At 38.8% G+C, this 22,080-nt stretch overlaps 1 protein-coding gene across 14 annotated transcripts in view; it reads right to left on the bottom strand.

The window, feature by feature from the left end:
• ncam1b (neural cell adhesion molecule 1b) overlaps positions 1-22,080 on the bottom strand; it is an 87,031-nt gene that overhangs the window by 22,840 nt on the left and 42,111 nt on the right. For 8 of the 14 annotated variants that reach the window (XM_032512260.1, XM_032512252.1, XM_032512248.1 and 5 more), the window contains exons 2-9: positions 20,078-20,152; positions 17,556-17,765; positions 16,683-16,826; positions 14,913-15,050; positions 14,375-14,492; positions 12,783-12,943; positions 8,799-8,941; positions 7,465-7,488 (exon numbers count right to left, since the gene is read on the bottom strand). In XM_032512260.1, the coding sequence (XP_032368151.1) occupies positions 7,465-7,488; positions 8,799-8,941; positions 12,783-12,943; positions 14,375-14,492; positions 14,913-15,050; positions 16,683-16,826; positions 17,556-17,765; positions 20,078-20,152 (1,013 nt within the window). The remainder of the gene's footprint in view (positions 1-7,464; positions 7,489-8,798; positions 8,942-12,782; positions 12,944-14,374; positions 14,493-14,912; positions 15,051-16,682; positions 16,827-17,555; positions 17,766-20,077; positions 20,153-22,080) is intronic. The other 6 variants (XM_032512256.1, XM_032512250.1, XM_032512257.1 and 3 more) reach the window with 1 other exon arrangement.

Here is a 22,080-nt window from a genome sequence, read left to right as displayed (position 1 = left end):
TTGGACTGGGATCAGAGTGTGTATGTTATTAAGAGCTACAGGGGAGATACAATCCCATAGATCAAGATAAATAAGTGATCATCATAGTTATGTTGGTTCTATCCCACTCTACTGCATACAGAATTACTTCATATCATTACAGATCAAATCAAACCTCTGGACAACTAACAGATATTTAGAACTGTTCTAGTAAGCATGCCATGTCAAGGTAAATAACAGTGACACTGAAAAGCCCAACCCCACAAGATGGAAAGCTATTTTGGAAAGCATGCTCTATGGAATTCATGACGCTGAAGAGAAAATGTTAAAGCATGACAATGGGATGTGACGGCTCACATGGAGAAAAAGTGTTGGAGCGTAACAAGCAAAATGATAAACAGCTATTTCATCAGGTGCAACTGCAAGAAAATGTCAAGAAAACGAACGCAATCTGGTGGAATAATTGAAAGGCAAAACAGTGAATCAAACCATCAATTAATTCACATCTGAAAACCACGCTCTCATAATCAATGCGGGTAACTTATAAATACCACAAAGAACATATGGCGTGTTGGAATTCAAGTATATTTATATCACAGAAAAACTGGATTCATCTTCTACTATGAAAAGAAGCAGGTAAAAAAAGAAGAGTACAATACTAATTGGACAAATCACAGCCAAACTCACTGTGTGAGTGTAATGTCACTGTGCTCTTAAGAGCATTGTAAGTCCCCTCCTGTCACAGTAAGACACCCAGTCACCGCATATTTTACAAACAACAGTTGGCTGCATATCACCACAGTGCTGAGAAAGAGCAGCAGTCCAATTAAAACAGGCAACCTAATAGTCTGGAACATCACTACCTCATCCACACAAACACTCTCGTCTGCAGCGATGCTCCTGCAGTAAGTGAGCTGACAAGTATCGCCCTCATATCTGTGACAGGTGTTTGTTTAAGACAAAAGGGACAATGAACAGCAGCAGATGCGAGCGTGCAAAACGGAAGACACTTAAACAAAATCACTCCTCCGAGCAAACGCTCTCAGAACAATATGGTGACGGCTCCCTTGGGTCTTATCATTTTTCCAGCCCATTGTTGTTACCTTCTATAGAGAATTATCCCCGCTCTTTGTTCTGACGTGAATTGTTGTCAGTGTAAAGAGGGCAATGTAGCGAAAGAGGAGACATACTAACACAAATACGCTGAACACATAAATGCACAGAACTCTGGTGGCGTTTTATTCACTGGGTGACGCCTGACTGAAACTGATGACGATGCGTATTGTCATCATCCTGTGTCATTAACGGCTGAGCCTCGGAGCCTCTGCCAGCACATCATAGAAAACTGACATTTTAGTGAAGAAGCCCTTACTTTACCCCACTACTGAACTAGCAGGCGTGCTGTTGTAAATGAGTAGCCTTTTGTCTTTGGAGAAAACAATGCGCTCTCTGCTTCCTCACACAACACTTAAAGCATTCCTCTGTTTCAGATGCCCTGTCTAAACCGCTGCCACACCACATGCATTACTTATTTCTCTAAGCATTTAATTACTTCTAAAATGATCATGAATTTCTTTTCTCAGGTCTTTAATTTCTAATTAACAATCTGGATGTTAGACAGAGCAGGCCATAAACGCAGAGTTGTTTATTGAAACTTGAATATTTGAGGAAAACCCAAAGATTACAGACATAATATGCCATCACCCAATCAAGTACAAACGTAACTGTGCTTTTAAGTTGTTGTTTTATGATTGGTCCTCTTTCACCCCAATTTCCCTCTGTATAGTTATTTCCAGATAATTACAGCTTAGAAAACTCTGTGCATCAAGCAGAATATTTAATATGTATTCAAATAAGCCAAACATTCATTATGTAGATAATGTACAAAGCATGGATAAATACTTAATTTACATTTTCAGTTATTAAACAGACACACTTATCGAGAGCGACTCGCAGTGAATGCATTCAAAGGACTAAAAGAACCAAACGTGAAAGTTAATGCAAGTTTTAAAATAAATATATAAACACTTAACTTTAATAGCTGTATACAAAAAAACGAAACTATCCCCAGATAAGTGCCAATTTGAATTTGAAACAACTCTACGCAGGCATGAACCCACAAGTGGAGAACACTATTTTTTGTAACTCACTGCTTTTATCACCGTCGTTTTCAACGTGCAGTACCACTGCTTTTCTTATGTGATACAGTAATCTCCCTCAATCCTCGCACTGTGCACCCGTTTCACTCACAACAACGCTTTTGTCTGCAAACAGTGAACAGTTTGTGTAGGAGGATATTCCGAATGAATTTATTTCTCCCTGGCTTAACATTTTAAACCCGAGAGAGCAGTAAAAAGGAAACAGAGTGAAACAAAGTCAAACAAAGATTTCAAACCAACGATGAATGGCTAATCTCTTACAAAATATCAGAAGTAACACAGGCTAAATACAGTAGAATATATAAATACAGTATCATAAAGTATTCTCTAATCCGGGTCTTTTTGCTTAAACATTATACAGGAATGAGCGACAGAGACCTTCTCCTCCATCTGCTGCATTATAAGCATAGTTCTCCCATGAAAGGTAAAGATAACATAATGAAATCCTTACCCCTTTGCTCTCTATGCTTGTTACTTTGACATGTAGCTTTACTGAAAGGGTCCACCATAAAGTAATGGTCGGGTTAAACGGCTTTGCAAATATTTTGTTAGACCTCCAGGATCCACACAATGGGCCTCATTCACCAATAAGATCTAAAAATAAAATAAATGTTTAAAAAAGAAAGTTTCTAAGAGAAGTCAATGTCAGATTCATGGTGTTCTTAAACCACATAATTGTGTTCTTATAAAGATACAGTATATTCCATTGTTCTCGTGCATTCAAAGTTTGTGCCAGTTGATTCTGATTAGCATACGGAAGGTAGACACTCTGCCAATCCACATGAACTGATTTAGACTGAGAGGCCGTGTGCAAACATATTGAAAAGAAGTGTTAAAGAATGAAGTCAAGAATGCCCAAACAAAGTCTAAAGAGGGTGGAGCCCCAGACTCCAAACTTTAAAAATAATAAAAATAACTGAAGTGGAGGTCCTTCAGCAGGGTGTGAACGCCAAACGAGCGGCCGTGTTTAGTAGCGTCTCACTCTCCGCAACATATCTAGTGGTCCTGGAAGATGTGTTCCCTACTCAGGGCACGATCTGAAACATCTTGCAGCAGCAGTAAATATGATCTATGTGTCTAAATACAAGATATAAAACACTATATCTGAGGGAAAAGGTACTCAGAACTAGTGAAATCATCTGTCCGTGCAGCAAATTCATTTCACTTGACAAGATTAGAGTGTAAAGTTGAACACTTAAAATAAGACATTCACTCTTAAAATAGGATAAATTATCGAACGCTTCAAAATTTAAGTTTTTTTATCTTGTAAGAAGCAAATAATTTGCAGTGTATGGCCTACAAACAACAATGTTAAAAACAACAGACAAAGCCAGAAATCTTGGTGTAGTCATGGACTCAGACCTGAATTTTAACAGCCACATTAAGACAATTACAAAGTCAGCCTACTATCACCTTAAGAACATATCAAGGGTTAAAGTACTTATGTGTCAACAGGACTTGGAAAAACTTGTCCATGCTTTCATATTCAGTAGACTTGACTACTGTAACGGGGTCTTTACAGGCCTCCCTAAAAAAATCAATCAGACAGCTGCAGCTGATTCATAACGCTGCTGCTCGAGTCCTCACTAAGACCCAGAGACTGGATCACATCACTCCAGTCCTCACTAAGACCCAGAGACTGGATCACATCACTCCAGTCTTCACTAAGACCGAAAGACTGGATCACATCACTCCAGTCTTCACTAAGACCGAAAGACTGGACCACATCACTCCAGTCCTCACTAAGACCGATAGACTGGATCACATCACTCCAGTCCTCACTAAGACCGATAGACTGGATCACATCACTCCAGTCCTCACTAAGACCGATAGACTGGATCACATCACTCCAATTCTGAAGTCTTTACACTGGTTTCCTATACCTCAAAGAATTAAGATAGATAGATAGATAGATAGATAGATAGATAGATAGATAGATAGATAGATAGATAGATAGATAGATAGATAGATAGATAGATAGATAGATAGATAGATAGATAGATAGATAGATAGATAGATATAAGTGCTTTTGCTAGTTTATAAATCACTAAACGGTTTAGGGCCAAAATACATTTCTGATCTGCTATTACACTATGACCCCCCAGACCTCTCATGGCATCTGACAGGCATCAGACAGGTCTGCTTTCTAAACGGGGGAAGCTGCGTTCAGTTTCTATGCTCCTCATATCTGGAACAAACTCCCAGAAAACTGTGTTGTTGCTACTCACAAATCAAGGCTGAAGACCTTTCTTTTTGATGTTGCCTTTCTTTAAATTATGTTCATTTCTTCAATGTTTAATATCTTATACTGCACTGTAACTTTTATTCTTGTGTTTGATCTGTTTTTATTTTTTAACTGCTTTTTGTGTAAAGCACTTTAAATTGACCTGTTGCTGAAATGTGCTATACAAATAAAGCTGCCACGCCTTGTCTTGCCTTAGAAATTGCCTAATCAATGAATAGTTATTGGATTGCATGGTTCCCAATTAACATAATTGATACAAATTGTGTTACAATTAGTGTTGTGTTTATTTTCAAAGCCCCTAATGCTTTGTAAAAAGAATAAAAACAATTATTAGTATTATGAATGATTAAAACCTTAATGTAACATGTCAACACTCAAATGTGTGCAAACATACTCTTTAGCGTTATTACCTAAAAACAAATCCCAACAAAAACATTGGTGAACGTCAGAATCTTTGTGAAAACTGCGTAAGAGGGTTTTAAGAAGAAATGTCTTCTTGAGAATATATGGTGAATGAGGCCCAATGGGTTTTGGTAAGTAATACTGAATGTAAACACAAACCTTGTTTCAAAAATGCTCCACAGGGCACCTTTAATAATCCATAAATGGGTTTTTAGGGTTGTTAAAGGCTTTATTCTAGCTGTAAAGATGGAAGCAAGCCACAGTCAGGCACAAAGTCTTTCTGATGTTTAGTTTTTGAGTTTTTTTTCAAAGTTTCAATCTTTCTAATCCTATTTGGACTGAGTACTGAACGATGAAAATGAGCTATGGTCCCTCACAAATGTAAAATGTTAACTGATCCACTGTATAAAGCACAACAGACCAATCTGCTTTGCAGTCAGGATAGATACACTTAATATCACAGTCAGTCAGTTTTTACATGTATAACGCCTGTTCCTCATTGAGCAGTATCCAATAACTACTGTACAAGGGAAAGCTGATTTTTTGCAAAACTAAATATTACGAAACCAGTGGGGTTTTTCCACGCACAGTAACTCCAATAATGCTCTTATTTCATGCCCCTGGATTTCCTGTCTAACAATAAGCAAATCAGCACTCATTTGTGTGACAAAGGAAAGTAAAATATAAAAAGCTTTATATTTTTATGATCACAGATTCTGCATAACAAGGTCCATGTCCTGCACGGTACCATTCAAACAAGAAATAAAAGTGGACAGACTAGGGAGCCAAAGAATTGATAACACATTCAAATTAACTGAAAATTATATCTGTGTATTCAGGACAAGCGCAAATCCAAAATGGCACAGTACAGATCTACACTGATTTTCTTTTTTGGGGCTTTTTTCCCTTTATTGACAGTGGATAGACATGAAAGGGGGAGAGAGATGGGGAATGACATGCAGCAAAGGGCTGCAGGTCGGGTTCGAACCCGAGCGTTTTCTGACCAATACAAAGATCTTCCATCAAAATACTAATGAGAAAGTCCCGCACTTAACATCCTTTAAAGTTTGCTCAAAAAATGAACAGCTGCCCTTTTTTTTCTCCAATTCAGCATGTCCACCCCAAACGAATGTTGTTTCAACCGTCACACCATTGTAGATGAAATACAGCTGTTATGATGTACACAGAAAGCATGACAGACGGACATCAGATGAACCGACAGAACAAGACAAACAATTAGCAGCCATTTTCCCTCATGCATTCATTAGAGACCCACCATGGAAATCATTTCCCTTGCTAATTAATAGAACTATGAAGAGGAAAATATAATAAATCATCTACATCTACTCTTTCTAGTCTACTGTCATTCAGTAAGGCTGCTAATCATTTCATAAAGTAAAGAAATGCCACATATAACGAAACCTACTGCAGACTGAAATGCAAAACACACTGCCACCACAGCACAGCAGACATGCCGTGGTGCTGCACGTCCACAGGGCTACACGCTGCAGAAAATGGGTGGGTAATGCGTGTTGTACACTAGTTGCTTGTTCCTTTGTTAATAACAGAAAGCCTCTGTGTGTTATTTATTCCCTCAGCATCCAGAGTCGATCTTCCCACCTACATTATAGATTGCCAGGTGATGTCTTTTATCACACATAATGGTGTGATGCAGAGCTCTGAGAGTTCTCCTCATCCACTATCACAGTGCCATGGCCACAAAAGAAGACAATCTGCAGACGGGAGAGCTAGTCGAGGTACAGCAGCAGGGTTTGTTCTGCGAAAAGAAAATACTGCTTCTCGAGGGACATCCACACTGGATAATGGTGTAAACGGTTTCTGGGAGTTGTGTCCATGTGTGCCAGACATTGAGCCTCGCCACCGTGGGTGTGTGGGTTTACAAAGAATAAGAAGAGGCCTGTCGTGACGTGCGTCATATGGTGGGAGCGTGTTTTGCACTGAAAGTGATGCCTCACCCAAAACCTGTTTTTGAATATCAAACACTCTGCGTTGAAGGTTTGACGGGTGGCACAGTGGCTGTAGCCTGTTTGAAACCATGTCAATCACAAGGGATTCCAAGAGCAACCAGTTGGAAAAAATGCCCATTTAACCTCTCCTTGCAGGATAATCCACTTCTCCACTGGCCATCTTTCTGATCGGTACGTTCCAAACCCTCTTATTGCTATTTCTGTCTGCAGGGTGGGTTAGATACTCAAAAGGTTTTAGGCGGAGTACTTTTACCCTCAATTTTCAAGTGATACTGACATAAATGTTAGACAATCTACAGTACTATGGAGATGACAGACAGACTGAGCTGGGCTTGAATCCAGGCAACCTCATGCTGTGATGTAAAGTTTGAAATGATCAGGCAACAGCGACACAGAAATGGTGTTTCTCTTCTATTACCTTATTAACCAAATTGTGGTCTGATCTCATGGGATAAGCGCCACACACTTTCTATCACAAGATCAGTGAAGTTTTCAGGCTATATTTGGGAAGCATGCAGCAGTCGAATCAATTTCATGAACTCTGATGAGATCATTCCTTGGGGTTTTCAGAAACGGCTGGGAGATTTTCAATAAAAATGGATTACATTATTTCACTGGGGGTTTTGTCAAATCTGGAGGCATACTTTGCAACACTACTCTAGTACATTTCTGTGCCACGCGGATTTCATACCTGATAGATCCTGTTTAGATGTGCCTGTAGGAAGAAAATGTAGTGCATGTAATGGACTGGCTCCAAAATTCCTCCTTGAACTACAACATATCTCTGAAGAACCCCCCCCCATATTACCACTCAACTGTAGCAAGACACCCAAGACCTTGAAGGAGGAGGCCACATGGGCAATAGATGTACGAGAATACCAATCAGGTATTCATTGGTTTTGATGGTTTGCACATGGAATATTTTACAAGACATTACCAAAAGGACATAGTATCAAGGATTTAATGGTTGGTAATATAAAAAAGAAGAAAAAAAAAAAAAGGCTGCTGAAACCAAATACAAAAGATGGTGGCAGGATATCCATAGACAAACTAAATGTAACTTTTCAATCCCCAGCATGAGTGGAATAATGATAATGGTGAATGAAAATGCTAAACAAACACTTGATCATTCAAGTGCTCATTCTAGCAAATGCTGTCCAATAAGAAGCAGACAAAGTTTAATTTGTGCTTCAAATCGCATGCTTATTTTGGGATGGTTATAATTGGGTTTCTGATGCTGATTTTCTTGACATTCGGGGGAAAAAAGACCCAAGTCAAATCTGAGTGTACTCCACATTACAGGCTGAGTATTACTGAGCTAATTACATGAGATCCTCTGGGCCATCTAGAAGGAGCCGCTAATTCAGGGGAAATAATCAGCAGTATGTACACCTTGTTGAAGAAACTGCAGAAGCCACCCCCCCCACTTGTGCATGATCAATATACCTCTCGACTTTAGAATTAGGGTAAAGGTATTCAATTCCTCTCCTTGAGACACCGGCGTCCTGCAGTTTTGTGTTCCTCCCTGGTGGTTACTGGTCACTGTGCCCTGATTTCACATCGCATGCTAAAATTATGCAATGAATTTTTAATATTGTAAATACAGGAACTCACAATTATTGTAATTAATTGATGTCAGCTGAACTGCAACTTCAGAAATATATAAATCAATTTCAAATACAGAAATATCACAAATTGCAAAGTAAAATAACTCAATTACTTTCTGTGCTGTCACCAGTGACAATACACCTCTACCATGTCTTTCTTTTTCTTTTTTTTAAGTGGTTTTATTAATTTCCTCAGTGTGTACTGGTTACTTAAAAACTTAGAGGTTAGAATGGATGTAAAGTATGCAACTGGGACGGATATAATATCAGTCTACTTCAGTCTGCACCAGCTGTGGTTCATTAACTTCGGGAGAAGAAATTGCTTGCAGGACATCGGCCCTCAAGGACCAGAACTGAGTACCTAAGATTTTAGATGTTGAGCTTTCTCCTGTCATTCACACGGTCTTCATTATTTTACCTGCTCTCCTTCGGTGAAGACGCGCTCACCAGAACTCCAGCTGATGGTGGGAGTTGGATCTCCTAATGCCTCGCAAGTCAGAGTTACCTGTTCCTCCATCTCTGAAGTGCTCTGGTTTTCGATGTACGTGATCTTAGGTTTGACTGAAAACACAAGCACAAAGTCGTCTCAAAGGCACTAGCATAACAAGACAAGCCAGGTGGTTTGGTAGTATAATCAGTAAAAGAGCACCTCTGTGGATGTGCGATGAGTTCAAAGCGAGGAAGAGGATCAGCAGCTTGACAGGTGGCAGCTTTTTCAGTACCAGCAGCGGCAAAGTTGTGATAACCATGTTTGGATCCAAACTTAATTCATGTAATAATTTATATAGCCTATCTCAAAAGGAGCCGGCCTTCTTTTTTGTTCACATTTGAGAGAACTGTCGAGTTACAGTAAACCTGAGCTAACCAGAAAACACAGCAGGGTGCCACAACTGTCACAACAGCAGAGCAAAGCAAAGCAAACTGTGTTAAAGTGCTACTTCTAAAGCATGAGTTTGAGCATTACTCTGCACATTTATATTTTTCACGCCACGGAGAATAAATGCATGAATTAAAAAAATACATTTATACATTTTAGGCGTGATTCAGTATAGTAAATACTGTATAGTTTACGATTATTAGCCTAGAAAAATTTAAACCAATAATTCAAGGGTCTCAAAAGATAGTTATAAAATGAACAAAAGGGACAGTGGTGCTGCCATTTTGTTATTTCGAAAATTAAAAAAACACAACAACATTTAAACAAGCAATAATACGTATTCACAGCCAGGGATTGGTATCAGAGCTGATTGCCGTTTATTTAATGGATGGTATCGGCTATGTTCGGGTAACCTAGTTTCTGATTACCATTTTCTGGGATACAGCATTGTGAGCGGATAGGACCATGGAACAGCACAAAAGAGTGAAGAGTGGACAGCGGTTATTGATGTGTGTGAGCAGAGCTGCTTAGAGTGTTTTGCAGGTGCACGACTCCTCTTAAAAGCCTCTGCTGCTGTCTAATGACAGAATTTAAAACTTGAAAGAAATAAATCCTGCCTAAACCCTGGTGCCACAGCAGCTCCACGCTGACGGTCAAACACAATTTTCTCCAAACATATTTTCAGTTCAGAGGTTCGAACAATTTGCTTTCCTAATTTCAATGTAGTCCTGTTTAAAATCTATTTTCTGAATCAGATTCTGACTTTGAGGTATTGGTGATGTCACATGAGAGATGTGTCTATTCCTTTTCTTGCCTGTGCTCTTCTCACTGGTTTGAAGTGGGTGAGGTACACATACTTCCGTGCACTAATCAGAATTCAGCAATTTGAATCTAAAGCTTGAAGCTTTGGGTGCTAAAACTCCTGATAAATAACACGTAAAGCCCCATTTGGAAGGGATTTTAATATTCACCGGGCTGCTTAGTTATTTAACTTATCGTTCCAGGCGGCATTTTAACCATCAGGAAATTACAGGAAATGGACTGTAAGAGACAAGGATAATTAGCAGGACAAAGCCAAAAACCTCACCAGGGACGGCACGGAAGAAGAGTGGGGGAGTCGCCAAGGGAGAGACGTGGGGCAATGATACTGCATGAGGCCAATTTGAGTTAAAAAAATATTACTCCATTTTAGGCTCATAACTTGGAAAATCTTAACACACATGAATTGGTTTTAATATTGTTCAGTGTGACTTACACTTCCCACAGATATTATTATCCGCGATATCTTATTGTGAACAAATGTCCATAAATCTGCTTAGAAATCATAAAAAGACACTATAAACGTTCTGTGAGAATAACAACATTTTTACATTGTCTTCAGTAAAATCACAGCAATCCAGTTATAGTTGTCTGTACATCCAATGCAAACAAGAACTGCTACCAGCTAATTCTGCATTCATTTAATAGGCATTAAGCATAAAAAGTACAATAATATAAAAACAGTCTCCTGATGACTTATATTTTGTTCTGTCATCATACTGGGTCCCAAATAGGCCTAAACTGTATGATGGTGTTAGCATGTTTCCATCAGATTAGCATTAGACTTAGGGCGTTTTCACACCTACCTCATTTGGTCCGGACTTTCTGACTTTTCAGTTTGATCCGAACCAAAATTGCAGGTGAGAAACGTGCCTCCGGATCAAAAGACCAAATTTTGGTCAGATCAAAAGATGTGGTCTCTTTTGGACCAATTACAGGAAGTTAGGCAACTACGTAACATAGAAGGAGAAGAAAAAAAAACAAGAACTTCCCCCCACAAAAACAAGAAAAAATGAGTCATGGAAGTACGTGGGAAGAGGAGGAGATTTAATTTCTTTGTCCTCCAGACCGGACCTCTAATGAATTTTAGTTTTTTTTGTTTTTGGCCCTGGGACGCGTTCCCCGTCTCAGTGTATTGTTTGCAATAGTTTGTCACTGTTTGTTCCTTAAATTTATTAAAAAAAAAAAGTGATCACAAAAACAAAGATATTTAATTTCTACTTGGTCAGAAGAAAACATTAAAAGTCAATTAGAAAACACTCACAAAAACGCTGACATTTGTTGTGGTTGGTGCTGCGCTTGCAGTTGGTGCTGATGTTGCTGCTGGTAGTAATATAATAATAATGCAATCAGGATTTGTTCATTTATTTGTTCATTCATACGGAAAACACTATCCGCTAAAAAATGCCAAAATGATAACACGCCAATGTCAGACGCACGCCCATCTACTCACTCAGAATTGTGTTTAGTATAATACAAGGACGTTGCTTTTCAAATCACAAAACAAAAAACAGTAAGCCATTGTGGCGGTAAATATTACTGAGGTTTAGGTGAACAGGAATGTTGTGACACTATCTTTAACATGCACCTTCTTGTATGTTGTACAGCCCAGAAACTGTCATATGCCATATTAAATACAGATTGTGTCATATTTCTCCTCATTAATGAGAGGCGGCAGTGTCAGGACTGTTCTAGGCAACGGCTGTTAGTGACATGATTTTTGAACAGCTGGTGGTCACACACAGAGCTACACAGCCAATATATTATTCATAATGTTACACTAATGTCTGCTTTTAAAAAAAAAATAAAAAGTGACATTTATTTGCGCAAACCCAACCCAACTCAAGCCTGAGGGAACTTTAAGAATTTAGGCTCTTACCCACCTCACCTAGAGAAACAAATCCAGTCAGAATAGGGGTAAAGAATGCGTTGCTCCAGGCATTTCCTTTAATTGTTGCTTATTTAGTTAGAATTATTTAATATTATAGTGAAATAGTTCAGATTTAAATCCATATTTCAGGGGCTTTCAGGCCAAGTGTGCCCCATGGTAACATGCAAGAAAAATATAATTATCTGATCAGACTTGGTATTGTCAGGTACTTAATTCAAGAACTCCAGTCAGAATCAGGGGGAAAACACATTAACTCAGAAGTGGAAGAACATGCATGATTGCATCTTTTCCCATATTGATGTAAGGAGACCAGATCTTTGTGAGTGAAGAGAAGAATTGTTTTCAGATAATGAGGAAAATATTGCTAATTTGAGGGTAATTGTTTACCTGTTGAGCTCGACTGAACCAGGCCCGGGCCACCTCTGTTGTTTGGGAAAATAAACCGAACCAGATGACTCATTGTAAAATGTAATTGCCGTGACTAGATGCCCCTATAATGTGTTTGTGATTGAGATGATGGTTGTTATGTGACAAAATAAAGACAACAACCTAGTGGGCAAAAAGAGAATTAAAAAAAGACTTCAAAAAGTTCAGCTGAGATCATCCCACTTGGCCAGTTCTCTGGATCCTTAAGCTTCATCCTTACATGAAATAACCACAGCCCACACTGAAACAACACCTCATCTTGTATCCCTTAGAAAACAGACAACTATTGTTCTTCCCCCACCCACATACTCTTATACCTCATTCCCACACACACTAAGTACATTTTATGTAGTTCATGTACTGTATGTATATGAAACGTTCTGCCTTACCAAACACTCTCAGACTGAGTTCCTGCTCACTTTCCCCGGCCTTGTTTTTGGCAATGCAGGTGTACTCTCCTTCATCCAGCTTGGCAACATCCATTAATGTCATTTCGGAGCCATCATCATTAAAGCTGTACTTCTCTCCTGCCTCGAGGACCACTCCATTCCTGTGGAAAACATCGGTTATACACATCTATCTACTTTAATATTAAACTAAACTACTTTTAAAGCGCACCATTTCACAAAAGATTTGACATTTTAAGAAGTGTTCCTAATCATGACCGATCCTTGAAAGAGAAAAAGACGGAGCGTGAAGTAGAAGCGACGCTTCCGCAAGCTTTTTGTCATTTGGTGTTTCTAACAAAAAAATGATCAAGTATTTTCAATTTGTCCTGGTGGAGTATAAACGGTTTGTCACCGTTGCCAGCCATGTAAATGAGAGAATGATCTCGGGCTCCCAACTATCTGGGATCACTTGCTTTGGGTTTCAATTCAGCTTTCAATAAGTTGCAAGTGCTGTCTAGCTACACAAATAGAAAAAAAAATGCCAAAGGTAACAAAATACTAACAACCAGCAGGAGCTCCTGGGCTGTTTGCACTCTGCCCCCCCCCCCCCCCCAATCTAAGCTGTCTACACATTTAACTGCTGTCTTGGGAACGAGATGAGCGGGAACAGTTTAACAAAGCAGGAAGCTATCAATGGCTGTATTCAGATACACAGAATGATGTGGCTATTGATGTCACTCCGGTCTTCAGGTTTCACTGTTTACATGCACCTTTTATATCCTGTTATTAAGTATCCTATTGCAATGAATAAACCAGTATATCCCCAATATCTTAGGGTCTTCCTGATGTGGGTGTGTTACTGTACAGATATTTAATGGACAGTGTTTAAATTTGACTATTGTGTAGCCTCTGTAGTCCGGTTCTGTAAAAACATTTTCTTTACATCATTATGTAATATTTATATATTCTTGTATTTTATACAATAATGAAAACACTGTTGGCTATTAAGGCTAAACGTTACTGATAGTAAGAAAATTGCACTTTTGATGTAATATATAATGAATGTCACACCTAATTCTTATTTCTTACGCAGGAGCAAAGTGAATCTGTAAAATAAAACCTTTAAAACTTCGGTAAATACCACCAATGGAGATATCCAAGCATACAGGAAAAAACGTTTCCACATTTTTAAGATGATAAAAGCCCTTACACCCACATAGTTTATTATTTCTAATTAGTCCTTTCTCTTTAGTCTGTTGCTGCCGGCTTTAACTGATACTGATGTTGTGTGTCAGCTACCATTTGCGCCGTTTACAACAATTGAAGCAACTCCCGTCAAAAACTTGTACAGGCTTTACTTTACGTCCAAGATTGACAATAAATGACAATCCCTACTACTTTTGTACGTCCAAATTGTCACAAATGATAAAATTAACAAAAAACAGAGAAGAGTTTCTTACATGCAGCAGCAACCGCTTTATTGTTAGATTAACTACAGGTGAATTTTAAAAATCAACACATACAGTACATTGTTGAAAATTATTACAGCAATGTGCCGGCATCTAAGTGCATTGGTCTCTCAGAGTTATTACCTTGTCCATGTCACCATGGGTTCAGGATAGCCATCAACAGCACAAGTCAACATGGCAGCCTGGCCAACATCTGCTGTGGCATTCACCTCGGACTGCCATACCCTGATGGTCGGGAGCACTGAGACGCATACAGATAGATGGGGGGGGGGGGGGGGTTAGATAGAGAGAGAGAGTGAAATGAAATGAAAAAGATAGAAAGAAAAATAAATTGGTAGATGCATTCACAGGAAGATAGTCACATAGATAGCAGGGGTGGGGAAAACAGAGACAGAAGCTGTGACAAATTCAGAGCACTTATTTTGGGCACACTCATTTGCTAGGCTCAGAAGTTAAAAAGTGAAGGAAAAAAAGACTTCATTAGCATGGAACATCTTTGATACACGGTTGCTCTGGGCAACGGTTTTCCACATTGATGCTGAGCCTCTAAGGATATAGAGCTTATTTAAGCATCATGGGACACCTGCAACACAAATACATGCGCACTGGAACAAAGGAAAGGAAGGGGAGGATGGGAGGAAATAGTGTGAGGGCTGCTAACCGTTCACAACGACCTTGATGACCCGCAGATCAATCTCGCCGCGGGCCATGAGGCGACCCTCGCAGGTATAGGAGCCCTCATCGGTCTTCTTTATGCCACGGATTTGAAGGTGATTGTTGCTCAGTACCTTAAAGCGAACTGAAATGAAACAAAGCAAAAATTCATTGTCAGGTGTGTTTTAGGTGTGGAAAGTTGCCGAGAGTCAGTATTGGATGATTAACAGCTGCCGTTGTGCTACCGAGAGGATTCAATCGTGATGTAAGGGAACTCTAGCCTGGTATCGCCACACTAATTCCTGTTCAAACGCATGTCAGTCTAAAAGCTTGGAGTTCATAATCAATTTCCAAGGGGCGATTTCAAAAGGAATAGACCCTATTGCCTGGATGTGAAATGTGCCCTAAAACTACTTCGGGCAACAAAACAAGCGACACACGTAAGTTGGGGTAGTGCTTCCTCTGTTTTGAAGCAGGAAGAAAAATGGGGGCCAGGTCACAAACTTTTTTAAATTACAGCTGAACAATACACTGAAATGGGGACAGATGTATCTGCCAGAGCAAATGAACCATAAGCTCGGCAGATACGTCTGGTTAATACAACTCCATATATAGAGCAAATTGTGGTCTGAATTGGTCAACCATGAACATGATTCACTTTGATGTATCTGGCTGACAACATTTTAACACTGATGTCCGATTCATCTCTGCATTATTATTACACATTTCATGTTGAATTTATGCATTTTCATCATGCTCTATTAGTCTCAGAAATATGCAATATTTGTGTCTGTCTGGGACACGGCTACATAAAAAACAACAACTTTAAATTTCGATTTTATTTTATTTCCACTTTGTCACATTCATATCTGTGCTCAACACTCCTTCCACCAGCTCCAGGAAAGGAGAAATATGGCCCTCAAGAGCTCGCTCACTTCGAGATGAAATGTGAGCCGAACAAATTTAATCATGTAGTAATTCAAAATACTATCCCAACCCACACATGAGCTTGTCTTATTATTTTCCAGTGAGGCATACCAACAATACCAACACACGGAGTGATATTGCCCAGTGTCAGAGGAGAATAACAGAGAATCAGTTGTATTTTCAAATTCAAAACCAAATTAATTTTTCTTATCAAGACACAGGATAAACCCTGGGGAAGAATGGCAACAATGGCAGGGCAACAATTTCAAGCCTCCGACGCTACTACATATGCATTCTAACTGTGCATGTGGTTGGATTTTGACCATGTGGTCTTGCAGTATGTACTGCAGTAGTCTATGTCCATTACAGTCACAATCATTTACTCACATTTTCAGTTTTAGGTTGGACTTTTGTTTTAAAATATGATTCATATTGGCTGTCATATGAGTTTATAAAATCTGAACTCTAATACACAAATGACATCATGAAGGAAAATCTTGTTTTGGCCATTTTACATTGTTGATATGTGTATGGTTAGACCTCAGACTGTATGACTACCAACTGATTTACAGAAAGCAACACCAGAACAAGAAAATATTTAGTAATTTTGGACCATTTTGGATTCTTTCTAATTTGATGGACTTCAAAGACATTTTATGCAAACTATTATGCAAACTAAATATCAAAGCATATTTAAAACTACTCATTAGTTTATGTTTGTCAAAGAGTTAGATTTGGACAAAACACTAACAACTGAGGAATATTAAGAATGTTTAAACAGATGACAGGAGCTAAAAACCAAATCAAATGAAATCGAAACATGATCCCCTGCTGTTCAGAGAGCTCTTACCATCTTTTTCCATCTGTATTTTTGCTCCTTTATATTTCCAGAAGACAGTCGGTGGAGGCGAACTGATGACGTCACAAACAATGTTGGCATTGTCTCCTTCAGTGAACTCTTGGGGTGAGGGTGCGTTTGTAAAGGTGATTTTTTCTGGAATATAACAAGCATACACACTTTTTATTCATTGAGTATTACTTCTTTAAGAAAAGGTCTCGTCAAAACAGAATCTTCTTGACTTTGTTTGACTGCTGCTTTTACAGGAAGACATATATATATATTCTCCACAGGCAACAGGATATCTTCAAAATAAAATTAACATCATTTTTTTCAATTCCCTGCAATTTTACTGTAGAAAAGGAAATGTCAAATTAGAGGAGTGCTCGGCAATTTTACCAAGTACCATATTTTCTACGTACAAAATATCAAATTCTGAACCATTTAACTTCCAAAAAACTTCACTGTTGATATGAATGTGTGGGTTTTTGAGTTGAGAACAAGCCAGTCCAATGTAGTCCTTCGCCTTCAGATAGATCAAATAGTTAAAATGTCTTCTAATAATAAACTAAAATAGGAAATAAAACAAAAAGAAAAAAAGATTTGATCTCTGAAAGACATTTGCTGATGCTTGGCATTCATGGAAAATAAAGCCATTACTCACAAGAACTGCACAACAGACAGGATCATTAAGCAGCCCTCTAATGGTCTTCCGACCGTTTATTGAACTGATGAAAAATCTATTCTCGCTTGAAAAGAAAAAGAGTAATGTGTTGCCCTTGAGCAGTCAATAAAATACTATGAGTTCAATAAACAGGATTTCTTTTTTCTGTGCTCATACCACTCAATAATTTGGAGAGTGTCTGGCGTGAAGCAAATACTTACGGAAGATTTTCACTTTGACGGTTGACTCCGCTTGTTGGTCTCCACCGCTAGCGACACACTTGTATGTCCCTGCATGTTCAGTCCCAGCTTTATACAGTGTGAGGGTGGAAGATGAATCATCGTTACGGGTTACTGTTATGTCTGGTCGGTTCGGTTCTATCCTGTCCCCACTCGGTCCAAACCAGTCTATGTGCCTGGCAGCGGCATCGGCTGAGGGCGCAGTGAAGAGCAGTATGTTAGAAAACAGTTATCCTGTGCCAACAGATTGAATATTGGAGGTTGTTGATGCTCCTGCGCGGACTGAAGCCTGTGGTTTGTGCATTTTAGCTCCTTGTAAACAATTAAAATGTCAAAAGTCATAAGAAAAAACGTCATCCAAGAATAAACCCAAACATTTTATGCATTTTTTTGCCTTTAACAAAGAAACCCCAACCTATTTAAGGGGGTATCATGTAAGGGTGTCACGATTTCGATTTTAATTCGAAATCGACCAAAATTAAGTCACAATCTCGAACTTTGAATTCAAAAGTGGAATCATCAATGCAGCCATGCCCCCGTGACACGTCAGGTCGGCTTGCCAAGCGGAAAAAAACACATATGAGTTACAGCCAGTCAAAAGTTAGCATGGCAACTGCAGATGCAGGAAACCCATCCACAGAACTTGAGCCCCCTCCTCTTTCACTGAAGTCGGCGGTGTGAAAGTATTTTGGATTTCCACTGAGTTATATTGACAACGTTCACGTTGTCGACAGAAAAGCCAGTTTGCAAGCTTTGCTATGTGCGTGTACTATATTCTTCCTCGGAGAAGACTATGGACATGGCTGTTTTGTTCTTGTGAACCTGAATGTCATCTTCTGTCAAGAAGACTGCAGTTACGAAAGAAAAACTAAATGGCAAGTTATTTTGCTTAACCCTGGGGGCCCTGAGGCCATTTTTACAGTTTAATTTCCGTCTGGATTTATTTTATAAAAAAGCTTGTAAAACATCAAGATATGAACACCATTTTTTTAGGACAAACTGGGTTATTGGAATATTTGGGTTGCAATGACGTCACGTGCATGTTAAAAATGGTTGTAGGGCCTTAAAGATAAATAAATAAATAAATAAATGAATCTTCCAGATATGTATTGATATCGCAGACAGATAAGTAATGAATCAGCCATTTTCCATTCTAAAACACTTCTCATATGTCTTGGGAGTCACACTGGGAAGAAATAATCATTATAACTTATACAGTTGAGAAAATACATGCATTTTTGCCAAAAAAAGTCAAGACATTTTGCTCTCATGACATTTACTTATGCCAATAATAACATAATAATGTCATATTTATTAATATTACACCCACAGCAATGTTATACAAGCAAATATGTGTCTAAATAGTGCACCATTTGGCCTTCCATAGAGTATATAGGCATTTTGTCCCCTCTGGCCTTCCATACAGGAGGGGTGCTTTTATCTCCCATATATGGGCATGTACTTCCTGAAAAATAGACAGGACAGACAGAGAGAGAGACGGAGGAGCAAGCCAGCGGCAGAAATGAGCCAAAACGCGATGAATTATGGATATAAAGTGGATCAATCTTGGATATAACAGTATGGTTCAAAAGTTATTAAACTATAAATCAGAGGTACTTTTTTACTTGTGGGCGAGTGTCTCGGGCTCAGAGGGTTAAAAGGTCCAATGACATGGTGCTCTTAGGATTATTAAACTGTATCTGAAATCGTTTTCCAAAAATTTAGCCTCGATGCAGAAATACAGACCATACGCATATTAATTTTAAAAATAAAGTTTCATGGCATGGGACCTTTAAGTTTTCAATTGACTGAAGATAAGTTGTTGTTACTTTAAGTTGTTAATAAATGATTAAATTAATTAAATCTGACAATGTAGTGTGGTATATTGCGAACAAAGGTCAGATATTATATTGTATAAAAAGTCTGGTCTAAAAATGGAATGGCAGCCTGTGCTTTAAAAAAATTAATTTCAAAATCGAGCATCAAATTGAACTGTGAACTTAGGATTGAAAATGTAATCGAAGATTTGGAGAATCGTGACACCCCTAGTATCATGTAAACAAGGCCAATCATTGATGAATTCGATGACCAGGACCTTTCAGCCACTTGGATACATGTACGCATCATAGAACCCTAAATAATCACTACATGTTTTTAAAAGATGGCTTTGTAAAGCAATGTCGTTTTACAATAAAATCCTGCTAAAGAGTACTTGGTAATGTAAACTATTGTATTATTAATGATACCATTATCTGTGTCAAAAATACCTAAAAGTATCACTTACGTTATTTCCAATTATAAATTATTATTTAGTTCTTTTCATGGGAATATAAACAAACCCAGATCTTTGTCTGTTGACTTTTTCTATCTTTTCAACTTCCTCTCTTTCCATTTACTTTAGGCCAAATCTTTAGAGAAAGAATGCAAAAGTGGAGGGAAAAAGTGAAAATCAATGGGCTGGATGCCCTTTCAAACGAAGTTACAAGACAGTCTGGTGAACTTACCTTCACACATGAAGAATTTGGACTCTCCAAGACTAATCTCCCCGTGACTCGGTGTGATCTCCACTTCCAGTGAAACTACAACAGAAACAACATACAAAGTACAACATCAGAAACTTATCTAGCAACATCATTCATGAAAATATAGACATATTTATGAGTGCCATCTAAAAGCAGGAAGGAAATCAATTTTTCAACGTTTTGTATTTGACAAACTTGTATTTTCTTTGTCAATTACTGGGAAGAGTGTTGAGTTTCCTCATGCATCTTACATCCTCAGTCACAAGCAGATTTGAAGGTGATTATTTACTACTACTACAACTACAACTACAACTACTACTACTAGATTATGTTAACAGTTGGTACGCATTAGAGGATGGATACCCGACCCGAGCCCGACGGGACCCGACGGGCCGGGCCGGGTTCGAACAGATCTTTAGAAAGGATGCTCGGGTTCGGGTCGGGCTCGGTCACATCAGCGCGATAAGGCGTTGAACATTTTGAATTTAAAACAGCTTATTATGTAGGTAATGGCGAATGTTGCCCCGTGTGCATTGATGCGCTCATCTGTTGACATTTCCGAATGCCTTCCTACAATTGCTTAATAAAAGCGGGCTTTCCACACAAACAAACGTACATGTGTCATTAGTATGAGAAACAAATGCGATTTTAACTGTGTCGGGCTAGGGTCGGGCTCGGACAGAAATATCTTAATGCCTGTCGGGCTCGGGTCGGGTTCGGTTACTGCTCTGTTGGACGCGGGCCGGGCTCGGACAGAAAAATCCGGCCCGATCCGCACTCTAGTACGCATACACAATGTACAACTTTAAAAACACACAATCAAAGATAACAGCAGTTAAAATGAAAATAGAGAATCAAGCTGTGACTCTTATTTCCTGAGGTTGGCCCAAATCACGACAGCTATTATTTTTCTTGCCTGTAATTGGTGGCACCCAAATCTTTGCAAGGTAGACAACATTTTTTACAGCGATAGAAAAGGCAGTAGGTACAGGAAACCTGTGGGAAGCGATGCACATGCACATCAAGAAATTGACTATTCCAGTTTTGGCTCCGTCAGTCCTGTAACCAAAAAAAACCCAGACATCTCCTGTTCCTTTTTTTTTGGCCTGCAGTCTTCCTGTCCTTTCAAGAAAAATAACATCCAGCCAGCACTGCAATTATTCAGTTAACACTCAGCAGTTGGTAAGAACCAATAATGTGCTGCCAATGTACCTTGAGAGAAATTAAATTTAAGATGCTTCAAAAATAATCTTTGAGATCATGCTGTCTGTCTAACAAGATAAATGCAGCATGTTTCCCAGTGAAAGCCTGCACTTAATCAAAGACCGGATGTTACTTGGCATGGGCAGAAGTATGGCCTGAAACATTTCTGTGCTTAATTAGAACAAAGCTTCACTTGTTTCATACAGAATCTCCCTTGGGGGCAGTGAATGGTTCCTGTGGTGTGACTAAGATGTGTGACTAATGGGCCCAAAACACATAAAATGAATATGCCAGAGTGACCACTGCTAGGTGTAATTGGCAAGAAGTCATAATTTTCTAGAGCGCAAGTTAACGACTATAAATTGCTTTTTTTCCTTTATTTTTTCAACCAATGGCTACCCATCATAGAAGACCAAAAAAAACAACAATGAAAAACAGTGATCATTCACCATTGAGAAGCTGGAACCATAGACATTTGGGGACTTTTGCCTAAAAGTGACTTAAGCATTTGATTATTGATGATTTTTCTCTGGATTGTGTAATCTATTGATGTCTTGAGCCATCACAATTCCAGAAGATCACACAAGATCGTAATTGCCTTACACATATATTAGTTATATTATTGTTAATGTCACTGACAAAGATCCATGGAAACAATCAGAGGCATGCATCCGATACACACACAATTGGAAAGCACCAAATATCTACCACACTGGCCATAAAGCGATATTAAGTAGGCGTGTGGAGCATGATCTCTCATCCCATCAGAGCAGCAGTGTAAG

This window comes from Etheostoma spectabile, chromosome 3 (genome assembly GCF_008692095.1).
Source record: "Etheostoma spectabile isolate EspeVRDwgs_2016 chromosome 3, UIUC_Espe_1.0, whole genome shotgun sequence".
NCBI lineage: Eukaryota > Metazoa > Chordata > Actinopteri > Perciformes > Percidae > Etheostoma > Etheostoma spectabile.
This window is presented reverse-complemented; position numbering and strand designations above follow the sequence as displayed.